Source organism: Nyctereutes procyonoides, unplaced genomic scaffold, assembly GCF_905146905.1.
Source record: "Nyctereutes procyonoides isolate TBG_1078 unplaced genomic scaffold, NYPRO_anot_genome, whole genome shotgun sequence".
In the NCBI taxonomy this organism is placed as follows: Eukaryota; Metazoa; Chordata; class Mammalia; order Carnivora; family Canidae; genus Nyctereutes; species Nyctereutes procyonoides.
Window position 1 is genome coordinate 14,857,412 of NW_026575142.1, and position 14,915 is coordinate 14,872,326.

The 14,915-nt window shown below is 37.9% G+C and overlaps 2 protein-coding genes across 2 annotated transcripts in view; one reads left to right on the top strand and one right to left on the bottom strand.

Moving 5' to 3' along the window:
- SLC25A12 (solute carrier family 25 member 12) overlaps nucleotides 1-14,915 on the top strand; it is a 195,311-nt gene that overhangs the window by 13,848 nt on the left and 166,548 nt on the right. The gene's annotated exons all lie outside the window — the stretch shown is intronic.
- Nucleotides 1-14,915, bottom strand: part of HAT1 (histone acetyltransferase 1) — a 61,438-nt gene that overhangs the window by 730 nt on the left and 45,793 nt on the right. Inside the window, exons 9-10 of the mRNA XM_055307974.1 lie at nucleotides 12,197-12,348; nucleotides 8,818-8,934 (exon numbers count right to left, since the gene is read on the bottom strand). Of these exons, the coding sequence (XP_055163949.1) occupies nucleotides 8,818-8,934; nucleotides 12,197-12,348 (269 nt within the window). The remainder of the gene's footprint in view (nucleotides 1-8,817; nucleotides 8,935-12,196; nucleotides 12,349-14,915) is intronic.

Consider the following 14,915-nt stretch of genomic DNA (forward strand, 5'->3'; position numbering starts at 1 on the left):
AGATACTCAAACATTTCTTTAATATATATTTATTATATATTATATAACTAATCTTTCAAATTTATTGTATATTATGTAATATATATATTTTTTAAAGATGTTATTTACTCATGAAAGACACACAGAGAGGCAGAGACATAGGCTGAGGGCATGGAGCCCTGACACAGGACTCGATCCCAGGACTCCAGGATCATGCCCTGGGCTGAAGACAGGCGCTAAACTGCTGAGCCACCCAAGGATCCCCTATTATATTATATAACTAATCTTTCAAATTTATTGTATATTATGTAATATATATATTTTTTAAAGATGTTATTTACTCATGAAAGACACACAGAGAGGCAGAGACATAGGCTGAGGGCATGGAGCCCTGACACAGGACTCGATCCCAGGACTCCAGGATCATGCCCTGGGCTGAAGACAGGCGCTAAACTGCTGAGCCACCCAAGGATCCCCTTAAAAAAAATCTTTTTTTTAAGATTTTATTCATTATTCATGAGAGACCCAGAGAGAGGCAGAGACAAAGACAGAGGGAGAAGCAGGCTCCCTGTGGGGAGCCTGATGTGGGACTAGATCCCAGGACCCTAGGATCATGACCTGAGCCAAAGGTAGACGTTCAATTGCTGAGCCACCCAGGTGTGCCTATTATGCTGTTTTTAAATCTGAAAGCTTACATTCCAATTTATCTCCTTCTCCACCTTCAATTTCTTCATTGGATGTCAGAACTAATCACTATTGTAATTTTTTTTGGCACAAAGGAAAATCTATGAATTAGCAGTGCCTGGTTGGCTCAGTCAGTTAAACATCTGACTTCAGCTCAAGTCATGATCCTAGGGTCCTGAGATGAAGCCCCTTTTTGGGCTCTGGGCTCAGCAGTGGGGAAGGGGTCTGCTTGTTCCTCTCCCTCCTTTTGTCCTTCCCCCTGCTTGTGTTCTCTCAAATAAATAAAATCTTAAAAAAGAAAAAGAAAATCTATGAATTAATTTAAGAGCTCTAAAATACCTAGGAATAAGGGTGCTTGGGTGGCTCAGCTGGTCAAGAGGCTGCCTTGGGCTTAGGTCATGATCCCAAGGTCCTGGGATGGAACTCAGTGTCAGGCTCCTTGCTCAGCTGGGAGTCTGCTTTTCCCCTACCTCTTGACACTACCCGCCCCCCCCCCATGCTCAGTGCTCTCAAGCTTGCTTGCTCTCCCTAATAAATAAAGTCTTTAAAATAATAAAATACACAGGAATAAAAATACCTATAAATAGCTTTATGGAAAAAAACTATATAAGCTCCTCATGAACACATAAGATATGATTTTTTTATTTGATTTTTAAAATAACTAATTTGAGGTTATTTACTGACCTTTAATATTCTTTAAACTATATATTCCACTGTATTTATATTACAAATTAATCTTTTAAACAATGTATTTAAAAAACACTTTAAAAAAAGAAAGAAAAGGAAGGGAAGGGGAAGGAAGGAAGGACTCCTTAAGACTGGAATAGTATTCTATAAGCTTTAGAATAATTTTTCCCCCCAAAACCAAAAACTTAATTCCTTCATAGATTAGGGCAGTTCATAATTTTTAATTAATGAAGACAAATTAAAGATGGCATTATTTTAAACTTATTTATGTTAACATAAATGCCTGAATATGAGTTTATTACTTCCATAAAATAATCTTTCTTCTTGCCTGGCTTTAACATGTTCCTAGAGGGCTTACCAATATAATCTCAAAAATGCCACCACCTCTGAGGGCTCCTTAATTTCCTTTGGGTGAACTAGTTGTCACTTTTGTGAAGTACAGAGATATGGTTCTTTTGTAAGAATTTTAAAATAATAATAGTGTGGAAGCATATTAATTCCAAAGACTTGTCAAAAGATATCTTTTAAAACATGCACCACTGTATTGTACTTCTTTCTGTTCAGTTCCTAACTATGGAGGCACTTTCATTTCATGGAAGGGAAATCTAATACCCAGGTGTTAATGAGTTGTCAACAGTTACACAATTTCTAAAAAAACCCCTCAAAACTGAGTTTCCAGATTCCAAATGCAGGGATATTAACAATTGTTCTAAACTTTATATTTGTAAACCAATTAAAAATTAAAATATTCCCATGAAACAATATAAAAGCTTTAATGCTAAAACCAAGCAGCTATACCAATTTTTCTTTTTTTAGCCAAATCGTTCAAATTTATCTTTTTTTTTTTTTTGAACACATGAAACTTACTTCTGTATTAGGTATGGAATTTCTTTTTGTGCTTAAAAAAAAGACTGTACTTAATATAGGTTATTTCCCCCCTTTTGGTACTGATACAAATGGATTATCAATGTTTAAAAACTTTTAAAGGTAAGGTACAAGTACTTCTAATAGCTACCTAAATAATTTCTTAGTGGAAGAGCGTGTTTAGGTTGGCAGGTAACCTTGATTCCTCAAATAAAGGCAGCACAGAATTTGCTATCAAACTATTTCACACCTCAAGTAATAACAGTGACAATCAAAATTATAATTTCTTTTCATAAAATGTGAAAGTAAACCTGTAAATTTTATACTCCAAACTTTCCCCTTTAGGCATACATTTTAAAGACCTAAAAAAATTCTAAATCATACTCATTAAGCAATTTTTCTTTATTTTTAAATATAACTTTGCATCTAAGAATGCTGTAATATCTCAACAAAGTACATAGTATCAGACTGGAACAACAAATTGAAAAAAATCATCTGCATCCATTCAACAAGGAAATCATAAGCACTCCTCCCATGCCCACTGGACACTTAACTCATTTCTAGACTTTCTTAAAGTTTGTGGTAGATTTCCTACCCTAAACATTGGGACTATCAACCTAAAGTAAGGGGATGGGTAACCCTCAAGTTTTCTTGTTTTTCTCAGTGGGATAGAATATTGGATAACTGAACTTATTTAAATGTATGTTACTATAAATACAGTTCAAACAAGCACTGAAGAATTTATGATCTGTGTATGGACTTTAGTGCAAGGATGGTAATACTCAGCTGTAAATTAAGAAACTAAAGAGTAATAACCAGTTTTCAGTTATGTTTCAGATAGACGAACTTGTTTACAGGTGAGGATTATTAATATAAAATAAATCAAATCATTACCATTCTTTAAGAGTAAAAAATACTTGCTATTATGAACTAGAGAAATTCCTATTTGGCATGAGTTTACTACTGCTTACACTTAGAATTCATCATCTCTCATGTGCTACATCTGCCTACATAAAACGTCAAATAATTATCAGAGATGCATAATTCAATAAATTATTTTACTTCACTAAAAGTTTTCATACGGGCATACCTCATTTTATTTTATTTTTTTAAAGATTTTATTTATTTATTCATGAGAAACACAGAAAGAGAGAGAGAGAGGCAGAGACATAGGCAGAGGGAGAAGCAGGCTCCATGCAGGGAGCCTGATGTGGACGGATCCCGGGACTCCAGGACCACGCCCCGGGGCAAAGGCAGGTGCTAAACTCCTGAGCCACCCAGGGATCCCCGCATACCTCATTTTAATATGAGCACACCTCATTTTATTATGCTTCAGATATTGTTGGTTTTTGTTTTTGTTTTGTTACAAATTGATGGTTTGTGGCAATCCTGTGTCAAGCCAAGTCTATTGGCACCATTTTTCCAGCAGTATTTGTTCACTTCATGTCTGTCTCATTTTGGTAATTCTTGCAATATTTCAAACTTTTTCATTACTATTATATTTGTGGTGGTGATCTATGATCAGTGATCTTTGATGTTACTATTGTAATTGTTTTGGGGCACAAAATGAATCATAGATGATGATGAACTTAATGTTGTGTGTGTTCTGACTGTACCCCGACCAGGTGTTCCCCATCTCCTTTAGCGTTCCCTATTCCTTGAGACACAACAATACTCAAATTAGGCCAACATTAAAAAAAAAATAGACCAATATTGAAATAAACTCTACAATGGTCTCTAAGTGTTCAAATGAAAGGAAGAATTATGCATCTCACACTTTAAATCAAAGCTAGAAATGATTAAGCTCAGTGAGAAGGCATATCAAAAGCTGAGATAAGGGCAGCCTGGGTGGCTCAGCGGTTTAGCACCGCCTTCAGCCCAAGGCCTGGAGACCCCGGATCCACATCAGGATCCCTGCATGGAGCCTGTTTCTCCCTCTGCCTGGGTCTCTGCCCTCTCTCTCTCTTTCTCTCTCCTCTCATGAATAAATAAAAATCTTAAAAAAAAAAAAACTGAGATAAGCCAAAAAGTAGGCAACGTTGTGAATGCAAAGTTCTTGAAGGAAATTCAAAGTGTTACTCCACTGAACACACAAACAATAAGGAAGCAAAACAGCCTTATTGCAGATATGGACAAAGTTTTAGTGGTCCAGATAGAAGATCAAACCAGCCACAGCATTCCCATAAGCCAAAGCCTAATCCAGAGCAAGGTCCTAACTTTCTTAAATTCTCTGAAGGCTGAGAGAGGTAAGAAAGCTGCAGAAGAAAAGTTTGAAGCTAGCAGAAGTTGGTTCATGAGGTTTAAAGAGGTTATCTCCATATCATAAAAGTGCAAGGTGAAACAGCAAGTGTTGATCCAGAAGCTGCAAGTTATCCAGGTCTAGCTAAGATAATTAAAGTGGCTACACTAAACAACAGCTTTTCAATGTAGACAAAACAGCCGCCTTCTTTTTTATAAGTTTATTCATTTAAGTAATCTCTACACCCAAAGTGGGGCTCAAACCCATAACCCTGAGACTGAGTCACATCTTCTTCTTTTCTTTTTATTTATTTGAGAATGAGTGATGGGGAGGTTTAGAGGTTCGAGGGGGAGTGAGAGAGAGAGAGAGAGAGAGAGAGAGAGAGAGAGAAGCAGACTCCCTGTTGAGCAGGAAACCCGATGCGGGACTGGATCCCATGACTCAGATCATGACCTGAGCCAAAGGAAGATGCTTAACTGAGACACCCAGGTACCCTGAGTCACATGCTCTTCTGACTGAGCCAGCCAGGCACTCCAAAACAGTCTTCTATTGGAGAAGATGCCTTCTAGGACTTCCATGACTAGAAGAGAGATGCTTGGCTTCGAAGCTTCAAAAGACAGGTTGAGTCCCTTGTTAGCAGCTAATGCAGCTGGTGACTAAATTGAAGCCAATGCTCACTGACCATTCCAAATATCCTAGGCCCTTAGGCTGGTTTTACTCTGCCTATGCTCTAAGGGAACAATAAAACCTAGATGACAGCACATCTGTTTGCAACAGTTTACAGAATATTTTAAGCCCACTGTTGAGACCTACTGCTCAGAAAAAAGGATTCCTTTTAAAAAAAATCACTGCTCCCTGGCAACGAACCTGGCTACCCAAAAGCTCTAATAGAGATATACAACAAGATTGATGTTGTTTTCTTTTCTTTTTTTTTTTTGATGTTGTTTTCATGTCTGCTAACACAATATCCATTTTGTAGCCCATGAATTGAGGAGAAATTTTGACCTTCCAGTCTTAACTATTTAAGAAGTACATTTCACAAGTATATTACACATCTATCACTGCCATAGATGGTGATTCCTCTGATAGACCCAGGCAGAGTAAACTGAAAACCTATGGAAAGAATTCACCATTCTAGATGCCATTAAGAACACTTGTGATGGGGATCCCTGGGTGGCGCAGCGGTTTGGCGCCTGCCTTTGGCCCAGGGCGCGATCCTGGAGACCCGGGATCGAATCCCACGTCGGGCTCCCGGTGCATGGAGCCTGCTTCTCCCTCTGCCTGTGTCTCTGCCTCTCTCTCTCTCTCTCTCTCTCTAACTATCATAAATAAATTAAAAAAAAAGAATTAAAAAAAAAATCTAAAGAACACTTGTGATCATGGGAAGAGACAAAATATCAACCTTAACAAAGGGAATGTGGAAGAAGTTGACTCCAACCCCCATGGATAACTCTGAGGGGGGTTCAAGACTTCAGTGAAGTAACCACAGATGTGGTAAAAACAGCAAAAGAACTAGAATTAGAAGTAGAGCCTGAAGGCAGCCCTGGTGGCCCAGCAGTTAGCGCCACCTTCAGCCCAGGGTGTGATCCTGGAGACCGCGGATCATGTCCCGCGTCGGGCTCCCTGCATGGAGCCTGCTTCTCCCTCTGCCTGTGTCTCTGCCTCTCTCTCTCTCTCTGATGAATAAATAAATAAAATCTTTAAAAAAAAAAAAAAAAAGGAAAGTGGAGACTGAAGGCGTGACTGAATTGTTGCAATCTTATGATAAAATGTGAACAGATGAGTTGCTTCTTATGGATGAACAAAGAAAGTGATTTCTTGAGATGGAAACTACTCCTGATGACTGTTGAAATGACAACAAAGGATTTAGAATATTACATAAATTTAGTTGATAAAGCAACAGCAGGATTTGTGAATACGACTCCCATTTTTTTTTTTTTTTTTTTTTTTACTTTTTATTTATTTATGATAGAGAGAGAGAGAGAGGCAGAGACACAGGCAGTGGGAGAAGCAGGCTCCATGCACCGGGAGCCCGACGTGGGATTCGATCCCGGGTCTCCAGGATCGTGCCCTGGGCCAAAGGCAGGCGCCAAACCGCTGCGCCACCCAGGGATCCCCAACGACTCCCATTTTTGAAAAAAGTTCTACTGTAGATAAAATGAATCAGATAGCATCGCTTGCTATAGAGAAAGGAAGAGTCAACTGATGTGACAAACTTCACTGTTGTCTTATTTTAAGAAACTGCTACATCCAACCCCAACCTTTAGCAACCATCACCCTAATCATAGCAGCCATTCACATCAAGGTGAGATACTTGATGCAAAAAATTATGACTCACTGAAAGCTCAGATAATGGTTGGTATATTTTAGCAATAAATATTTTTAAATTAAGGTATTAAGGTTTTTAAAAAAATATTTATTCATGAGAGACAAACAGAAAGAGAGAGGCAGAGACACAAGCAGAGGGAGAAGCAGGCTCCCTGTGGGAGCCCGACATGGGACCTGATCCTGGGACTCCAGGATCATGCTCTGAGCCAAACGCAGACGCCAAACCGCTGAGCCACCCAGGTGTCCCAGGTATTAAGTTTTTAAACATAATGCTATTGTACACTTAGCAGAATACAGTATAGTGTAAACATCAGTTTTATATGCACTGGGAAACTAAAAAATTCATTTAATTTGCTTTATTGCAATATTCACTTTATTGCAATGGTCTGGAACTGACCCTGCAATATTTCCAAGGTATGTCTATACTCTGAAATGTTGCCATAATAACATCTAATTATACTATTCTATATGCCCCAATTTCAACATTAAGAAATTTTCTATCTGCCAAATTAATATTACTTTAAAACTCAAAACCTTTGGAAAGAATGATTTTTACCAATTTTCTGATGTTTCTGAAGTGGTAAATATCAAAGACTAAAATGCTACTTTGAACACTTTGGGGGAAGAGAGACCATTATAATGTATTACAACCTGTTATAGGTAGTCCATAAGACAGAAAATTTTGGGATTTGTCATTTATATTCCCAGCTATTGCACTGTATAAGCCTACAGGTAGAGTGTATATATGTAGCAACCACATGTCAGGTGCTCATTATTTATGAAATTAATAAATATTTTCCCCACTCAGCTTACTGCACAGCTGCAACCATCATATTAAATCCTCATTGACACAGGCTGTCATGGGCAATATCTACCTTAATAATGGCCAAATGATGATAAGGACAAACCTGATCTACTAGGGGAAATTTTTGAGTTAAAGGAAAATATGGGAGATGATAAAACTGGTAGGGAGTAGAGGGTAAGAAGAAAGACTGTTAAAAAAATAAGTAAATACTATTATGCTGCAATTTCAGCTATGGTAAAGTATATAGCTTAAAAAAGGCAACCAAGGGCAGCCTGGGTGGCTCAGCGGGTTAGCGCCGCCTTTGGCCCAGGGTATGATCCTGGAGGCCCAGGATGGAGTCCCACGTCAGGCTCCCTGCATGGAGCCTGCTGCTTTCTCTGCCTGTGTCTCTGTCTCTCTGTGTCTCTCATGAATAAATAAATAAAATCTTAAAAAAAAAAAAAAAAAGGTTGGGCAGCCCCAGTAGCCCAGTAGTTTAGCGCCGCCTTCAGCCCGGGGTGTGATCCTGGAAACCCAGGATCGAGTCCCATGTCAGGCTCCCTGCATGGAGCCTGCTTGTCCCTCTGCCTGTGTCTCTGCCTCTCTCTCTCTCCCCTCCCTGTGTCTCTGCCTCTCTCTCTGTCATGAATAAATAAAATCTTAAAAAAAAAAAAAAAAGGCAACCAAGGCCATATTTAGGAGGAAGGGAACAAATGTAAACACAATTTACATAACTAGGAAAGCAGAGACTTAGAAAAAACTAACAAGATAATTTATTCAGGAAGAGTCTGAGCATTCAGATTTTTCAATTAGCAATAATCATGCCTTGGATAAACCTCACAGTATCACAGTGGCTAAGATCCTGCCACTGCACAAAGCTGAGCATTCAGATTTTTAAAAGATGGCAAACAAATGAAGTAAAAATTAACCATGGGTAGATTATCTTTGGGATTAGTTTTTAAGTGAATGAAAACAAATTTATACCTTACACTGGAAAATTATGATAGTAAGACTTCTTATAACTAACTGGAAGAATATTTTCACTTTTGTAAAAGTTAATTTAGGAAAATGATTTGGACTGTCCCATACACCAGCGATTGCTACACTTTCTTCTCCATTTTATTTTAAGGAAAACTTAGTATGGTTTACCCTGAGATTAAGTCATACGCTCTACAGAGCCAGCCAGGGGCCCCTCTTCTCCGTTTTTAAACAGTGATAAGAATAGAATGTTTAAGACTCTGAAAAGTCCTACCTTATATGGGCTAATTAGTCTTCTTTTAATGTCCAGTCTATAGCTTCTGTATTGTTCAGCATCACTCATGTCAGTTACCAATAGTCGAAGGATTTCATAAACCCGTCTAGCATGTTGCTTAATGAAACAAAAGAAAAACATGAACACTTTTAATTAAAAATAGTGACATTTTCCCAAAAGAACACAGGATATATGGAGTATCTGCTATGGGCCAGAAATTGTGCTAGGTACCAGATGAAAAATAAAAGATAGTCTCTGCCCTTGAGGAGCTAGTAGCCTAATTCGTAACAAAAATGATTGAGGTATGGTCAATCTAATGATGGAAATATATATAGGGTATTATGGTAGCACAGCCTGGGAATGGCATAAATGTTAAAAGAAGATTCCTGGGGAAAGAAAACCTGAGCTAAACGTTAAAGGGAAGGGACCATGCCAGTCTAGAAAGAGGGGTGAGCACTGTGTGTGTACAAGTGCACACAGCACAGTCATGCAAGACTGAGGCAGCCTGACACTGCTGGAGCACAAAATGAAAATTAGTGCATAGAAGTAAAGTGAGGACAGAGTAGAAACTAAGAGTCATATGCCTAACTGACTCAGCCACCCAGGTGCCCCTAGGTAACAGATTTTAAATGGGGTTGTGAACAAAGTGCACAAATACGAGTTTTACTAAAAGCATTCTCTCAGCTACATAGAAATGGTAGCAAAAAAAGGGGGGCCTGGGAGACCAATTAGGAAGCTATGCTATTAAATAAGGTAAAAATGACGAAGGCATAAACTAAGAACCAGTAAGAATACTAAAGGAACAAGGATTCTAGGAATACAGAAGAGGAAGGATTTGGGTGTGGAGGAAGGTATGGAATGACAGTGAGTTTTCACAGCCTAGGAGAGATTTAGGAAGCAACAGAACATATAAATCTGAAGAAAATTCTAGTCTTAGAGTGAGGATTTAAGCAATATCAGTATATAGTCTAGAGTTAAAACCACAATATTGATTAGGAAAGCCATAAATAGTGAAAACAAGAGGAGAGTTCAGAACCCTGTAGTACAGTGACAGTTAAAGGGCAGAGAAAAACAAAGAAGTAGTAGGAAAAGCAAGAAATTTTGGTATCACTGAAGCCAAAAGAAAAGCCCATAGTCTTTCTGTTTATGTTGTTTCACTGATATATTTATTGGGGGTAGTGGGAGATCAGGTATAAGGTAGATGGGAAAATGATGTTTGAACTTTCCAGAAGGGACCTCAACTGAGCCTGAAAAGAGGAGTTATATCTGGCAAGACAAAGATGGAGGAACAAGAGAAGGGGGTATCACAGGAAAAGAGCATAGTTAACATAAAGTGATATAACAAGAAGAAAGATGTAGCACAGTTGGGAAATAACAAGAGGTTTAGTAATGCCAGAGCAAGAAGGAAAGTGGTAGAAAGTTGAGTCTACCAAGGTTGACAGGGTCCAAATTATGACGGGTTTGGTGTGCCATACTAAATTTTAATTCCTTTAAGAAAAAAAAGCATAATTTTGAAAAACGTATTCCTACTCTTTCTTTTAAAAGCCTAGCTGCTAAATAAATTCTCTAAAGGTTTAATACAGTCTAAACATACTGAATATTTCTAAACCATGTATTTATCTTAAAACCAGGAAGCCATTAAAGTGTTATAATACAGGAGAAGATGCAAAGTTTCAGTTCAAATTAAGCTGTTGTGGGACACCTGGGTGGCTCTGGAGGTTCAGCATCTGCCTTTGGCTCAGGGCATGATTCCCAGGTCCTGGGATTGAGTCCCGCATCAGGCTCCCTGCGAGGAGCCTGCTTCTCCCTCTGCCTATGTCTCTGCCTCTCTGTCTCTAATGAATAAAATAAATAAAATCTTTAAAAAAAATTTTAAGTTGGTGAAGGTTAGTGGCCAGGAACCTTTTTTTTACTTTTTTTAAAAAAGATTCATTTATTTTGAGAGAGAGAGAGGGGAAGAGAGAGCATGCTCTAGAGCATGGGAGGGAGGGGCAGAGGAAGAGGGAGAGAGAATCTTAATTAGACTTCACACGGGAGCCTGATGAAGGGCTCAATCACACAACCCTGAGATCATGACCTGAGCCGAAATCAAGAGTCGGACACCCAACTGACTGAGCCACACAGGTGCCCCAGGACACTTGATATACAGTGTTGGGAATACAGGAGGAAAATCTACATTGAAGAATTAAATGAGATCACCCAGGTAGAATAAGTAAAATAAAGACTGGATAAAGAACTTTGGGGAAGAATCATCCTTAGGGAACATACAGAAGAGTAAAAGCATCTCTAAAAAGATGACCACAGGGATCCCTGGGTGGCGCAGCGGTTCGGCGCCTGCCTTTGGCCCAGGGCGCGATCCTGGAGACCTGGGATCGAATCCCACGTCAGGCTCCCGGTGCACGGAGCCTGCTTCTCCCTCTGCCTGTGTCTCTGCCTCTCTCTCTCTATGACTATAGTAAATAAATAAAAATAAAAAAAGAAAAAGAAAATGAACTGGAGTTCATTTTAAAAAATAAATAAATAAATAAATAAAAAGATGACCACAGTGCTAAATGAAAAAATCAGGAACTGTGGCACCTTAGAAGCAAGGGAGGAGAGGTTAACAGCATCATAAACCAGTCCTTATTATTCATCTCATATTCTTTTCTTTCTTTTTTTTCTTTTCTTTTGAAAGCACACCCACGTGCAACTGCGGGGAGGGGCAGAGGGAGAGACACCCAAGCAAACTCTAGCTGAGTGCCAACCCTGACATGAGACTTGATCCTAAGATCATGACCTGAGCCAAAACGAAGAGTCAGATGCTTAACCAAATGAGCTACCGAGGAGCCCCTCACATACTTTCATAATCCAAATCCTATCCACTCTTCAAGACTTAGATCAAATGCAGCTCCGTACCATGAAAAACTCTGATTCCCTTACATACATAAATATAATAAACTAAATTCCCTCCTCTGAACTGCCAGATTATTTTTTCTGTACCTATTTTAGGATATTTACTACTTTAAAATTCAAATATATAGAAATATATATATATATATACTTCACATGAATTAACTATTTTGCCATATCAAACATTTTCTTAAAAAGCAAAAATAAGATGATACTTTCCATTCTATTCTTCTTGTTACACTTAATATAGCCATAAAATCAACTATCTTCCCATTCTATTAATGAGGAAATTAAACTGCCGTTAAGTCACAGAGCGTAGCCAGATCTTAACCCAGGCAACTTGGCTTCAGAGCTTGTACTCTCAACCACTGCCACTTCCCACACATGTATTCTTAATGTACTTGCAATGTTTAAGTTATGTACTTAAAAAAAGAGAGAGAGAAAGAAAACTTCAAAACTGTAACATTTTCCTTCTATAGAATAAAAATACCTTATTTATTTTGAACTTCTGTTGTGCCTCTATTGCCATGGCTTCACTGAATCCTTGCATCAACTTTTCCCGGGAAAAACAAGGCAAATCTTGACAAAGCTTCACAAGCACAAAGTCTCTTAATTTCACATAGCTTTTGGATGGATCTTCCGCTGAAGAAAAGGCAGAATAACATTTCCCTTATCCAACATAATTCATCATTTGCAATCTCAAAAAAATCCTAGGCTAGGAAAACAAATATTCTTTTTTTTTAAAAAACAAATATTCTTAAAAGAATTATATAAGGCAAAAGTTATAATGAGAAGTTATTCCTTATCAATCAAACAACAGCATCTTTGCCAAAATAAATTGTAGGTGCAATCCTTTTGAAAAGACCTACAGCATTTGTGAAATTAGAGCCACTTTCAAATGTAAACTTTTTGACAGGTGTGATCTACCGTGTGCATCTCAGTTTTATTTACAATTAAAGCAACTATATTAATGAGAGATTAAAGTTTGGATGATCAATTACTATTCTCCGATAGCTAAGCCTTCTAAAGCTCAATTTATAACTCCCTTACTTTAATCCAATAATTTTTATAGTCTGCTATACTTCTTTTACCTAATTAAAACCCAGGATCGAGTCCCACGTCAGGCTCCCTGCATGGAGCTTGCTTCTCCCTCTGCTTGTGTCTCTCCCCCCACCCCTGTGTCTCTCATGAATAAAAAAAATCTTTAAAAAAAGAATTTAGAAGCATATAATTAAAAAAAATTGTGAAAGCAAAGGTTCTTGTTTTTGTTTTAAGATTTTACTTATTTATTCATGAGAGAAAGAGAAAGAGAGATGCAGAGACACAAGCAGAGGGAGAAGTAGGCTCCATGCAGGGAGCCTGATGTGGGACTCAATCCGGGGAATCCAGGATCATGCCCTGGGCCGAAGGTGGCACTCAACCGCTGAGCCACCGAGGCTGCCCTACAAATTTTTTAAAAATTTTATTTATTTAAGATTTTATTTATTTATTCATGAGAGACACAGAGAAAGAGAGAGAGAGAGAGAGGCAGAGACACAGGCAGAGGCAGAAGCAGGCCCCACACAGGGAGCCCGACGCGGGACTTGATCCGGGGTCTCCAAGATAACGCCCTGAGCTGAAGGCAGCGCTAAACCGCTGAGCCACTCAGGCTGCCCCAATTTTTTTTTTTTCAAAGAATAAAATGACAATATGATTTTGATCCTTTCTTTAATGCATCTGAATCGCATGGATCTTCCTTTATGTTTGTCTCTTACATTTGACTATGTAGTGGACAAGGAAAACATCAAAAGATGATGGAGAGAAAGAAGGCTACACAGAGAAAATCAGTTTGAGTCTCAGTTCTATCATTCACAGATGTAGGACTATGAGCAAGTCACCTCACTTCTCTGAGCTCTTGCTTTATGATCAGTAGAAGGCTTGAAAGAATGCTAAATTCTGAGCTAGTTCATGGATCATAAGACAATACTGTTTACAATACCAATATTCTACAAATCATTCAATGCAATTCCTATAAAAACCCCAGCTGGCCTTTTTTGTTTCAGAAATTAAGTTTTTCCTAAAATTCACACAGATATGGAAGTAACCCAGAATAGCCGAAATAATCTTGAAAAAGAACAAAAGTTAGAAGACTCATATTTCCTGATTTCAAAAATTACTACAAAGCTACAGTAATCAAGACAGTATGGTACTGGAATAAGCGCATGCATGTATATCAATGGAACTGGATTGAGAGTTAAAAATAAACCCCTACATTTATGGTCAATTAATTTTTGAGAAGAGTGCCAAGACAAATCAATGAAGAAAAAAATGATCTTTTGGTAAATAGTAGTTAGACAACTGGATCTCCATAAACAAAAGAATGACGATGGACCCCTTTCCTCACACCATACACAACAATTAATTCAAAATGGATCACAGACCTAAATATAAGTTTTTAAAACTATAAAATTCTTAAAAGAAAAGATAGGAGTAAATCTCATGACCTTTGGTCAAGCAATGGTTTCTTAGATAACAGAGCCAAAAGCACAAGTAACAAAAGAAAAAAAATAAACTGGATATGTCAAAATTTAAAACTTTAAAAAATTTTAAAACTTTTATGCTCAAATGATATCATTAAGAAAATGAAAAGACAAGTTATAGAATGGGAGCAAACATTTGCAAGTCATATAAATAATAAAGATAAATATATCCAGACTTTGTGCATAAAAAGTTTTACAATCCAGTAAGAAAAAGAGAACACAATTAAAAAACAAGCAAAGGATCTAAGCAGACTATTCTCAAGAAGATATACAAAGGGACAATATGCACATGAGAAGATGCTCAACATCATTAGCCACAAAAACAATGCAAATCAAAACCACAATGAAACACCATTCCATGTTCACTAGGAATGACTAGAATAACAAAGACAGTAACAAATATTGATGAGGGCGTGGAGAAAATGAAACCTCCATACTACTGGTGGATATGTAAAATTGGTACAGCCACTCTGGAAAATAGTCTGGTGGTTTCTCAAAAGGTGAAACATAGTTACCAGATTTTCCATCATTTCTACTTCTAGGTATGTACCCAAGATATATGAAACATAGGTCCACACAAACACTTGTACACAAATATTCACTGTAGCACTATTCCTAAGAACCAAAAAAGTAGAAACTACCCAAATGTCCATGAATTGATAAATGGATAAATAAAATTTGGTATTATCC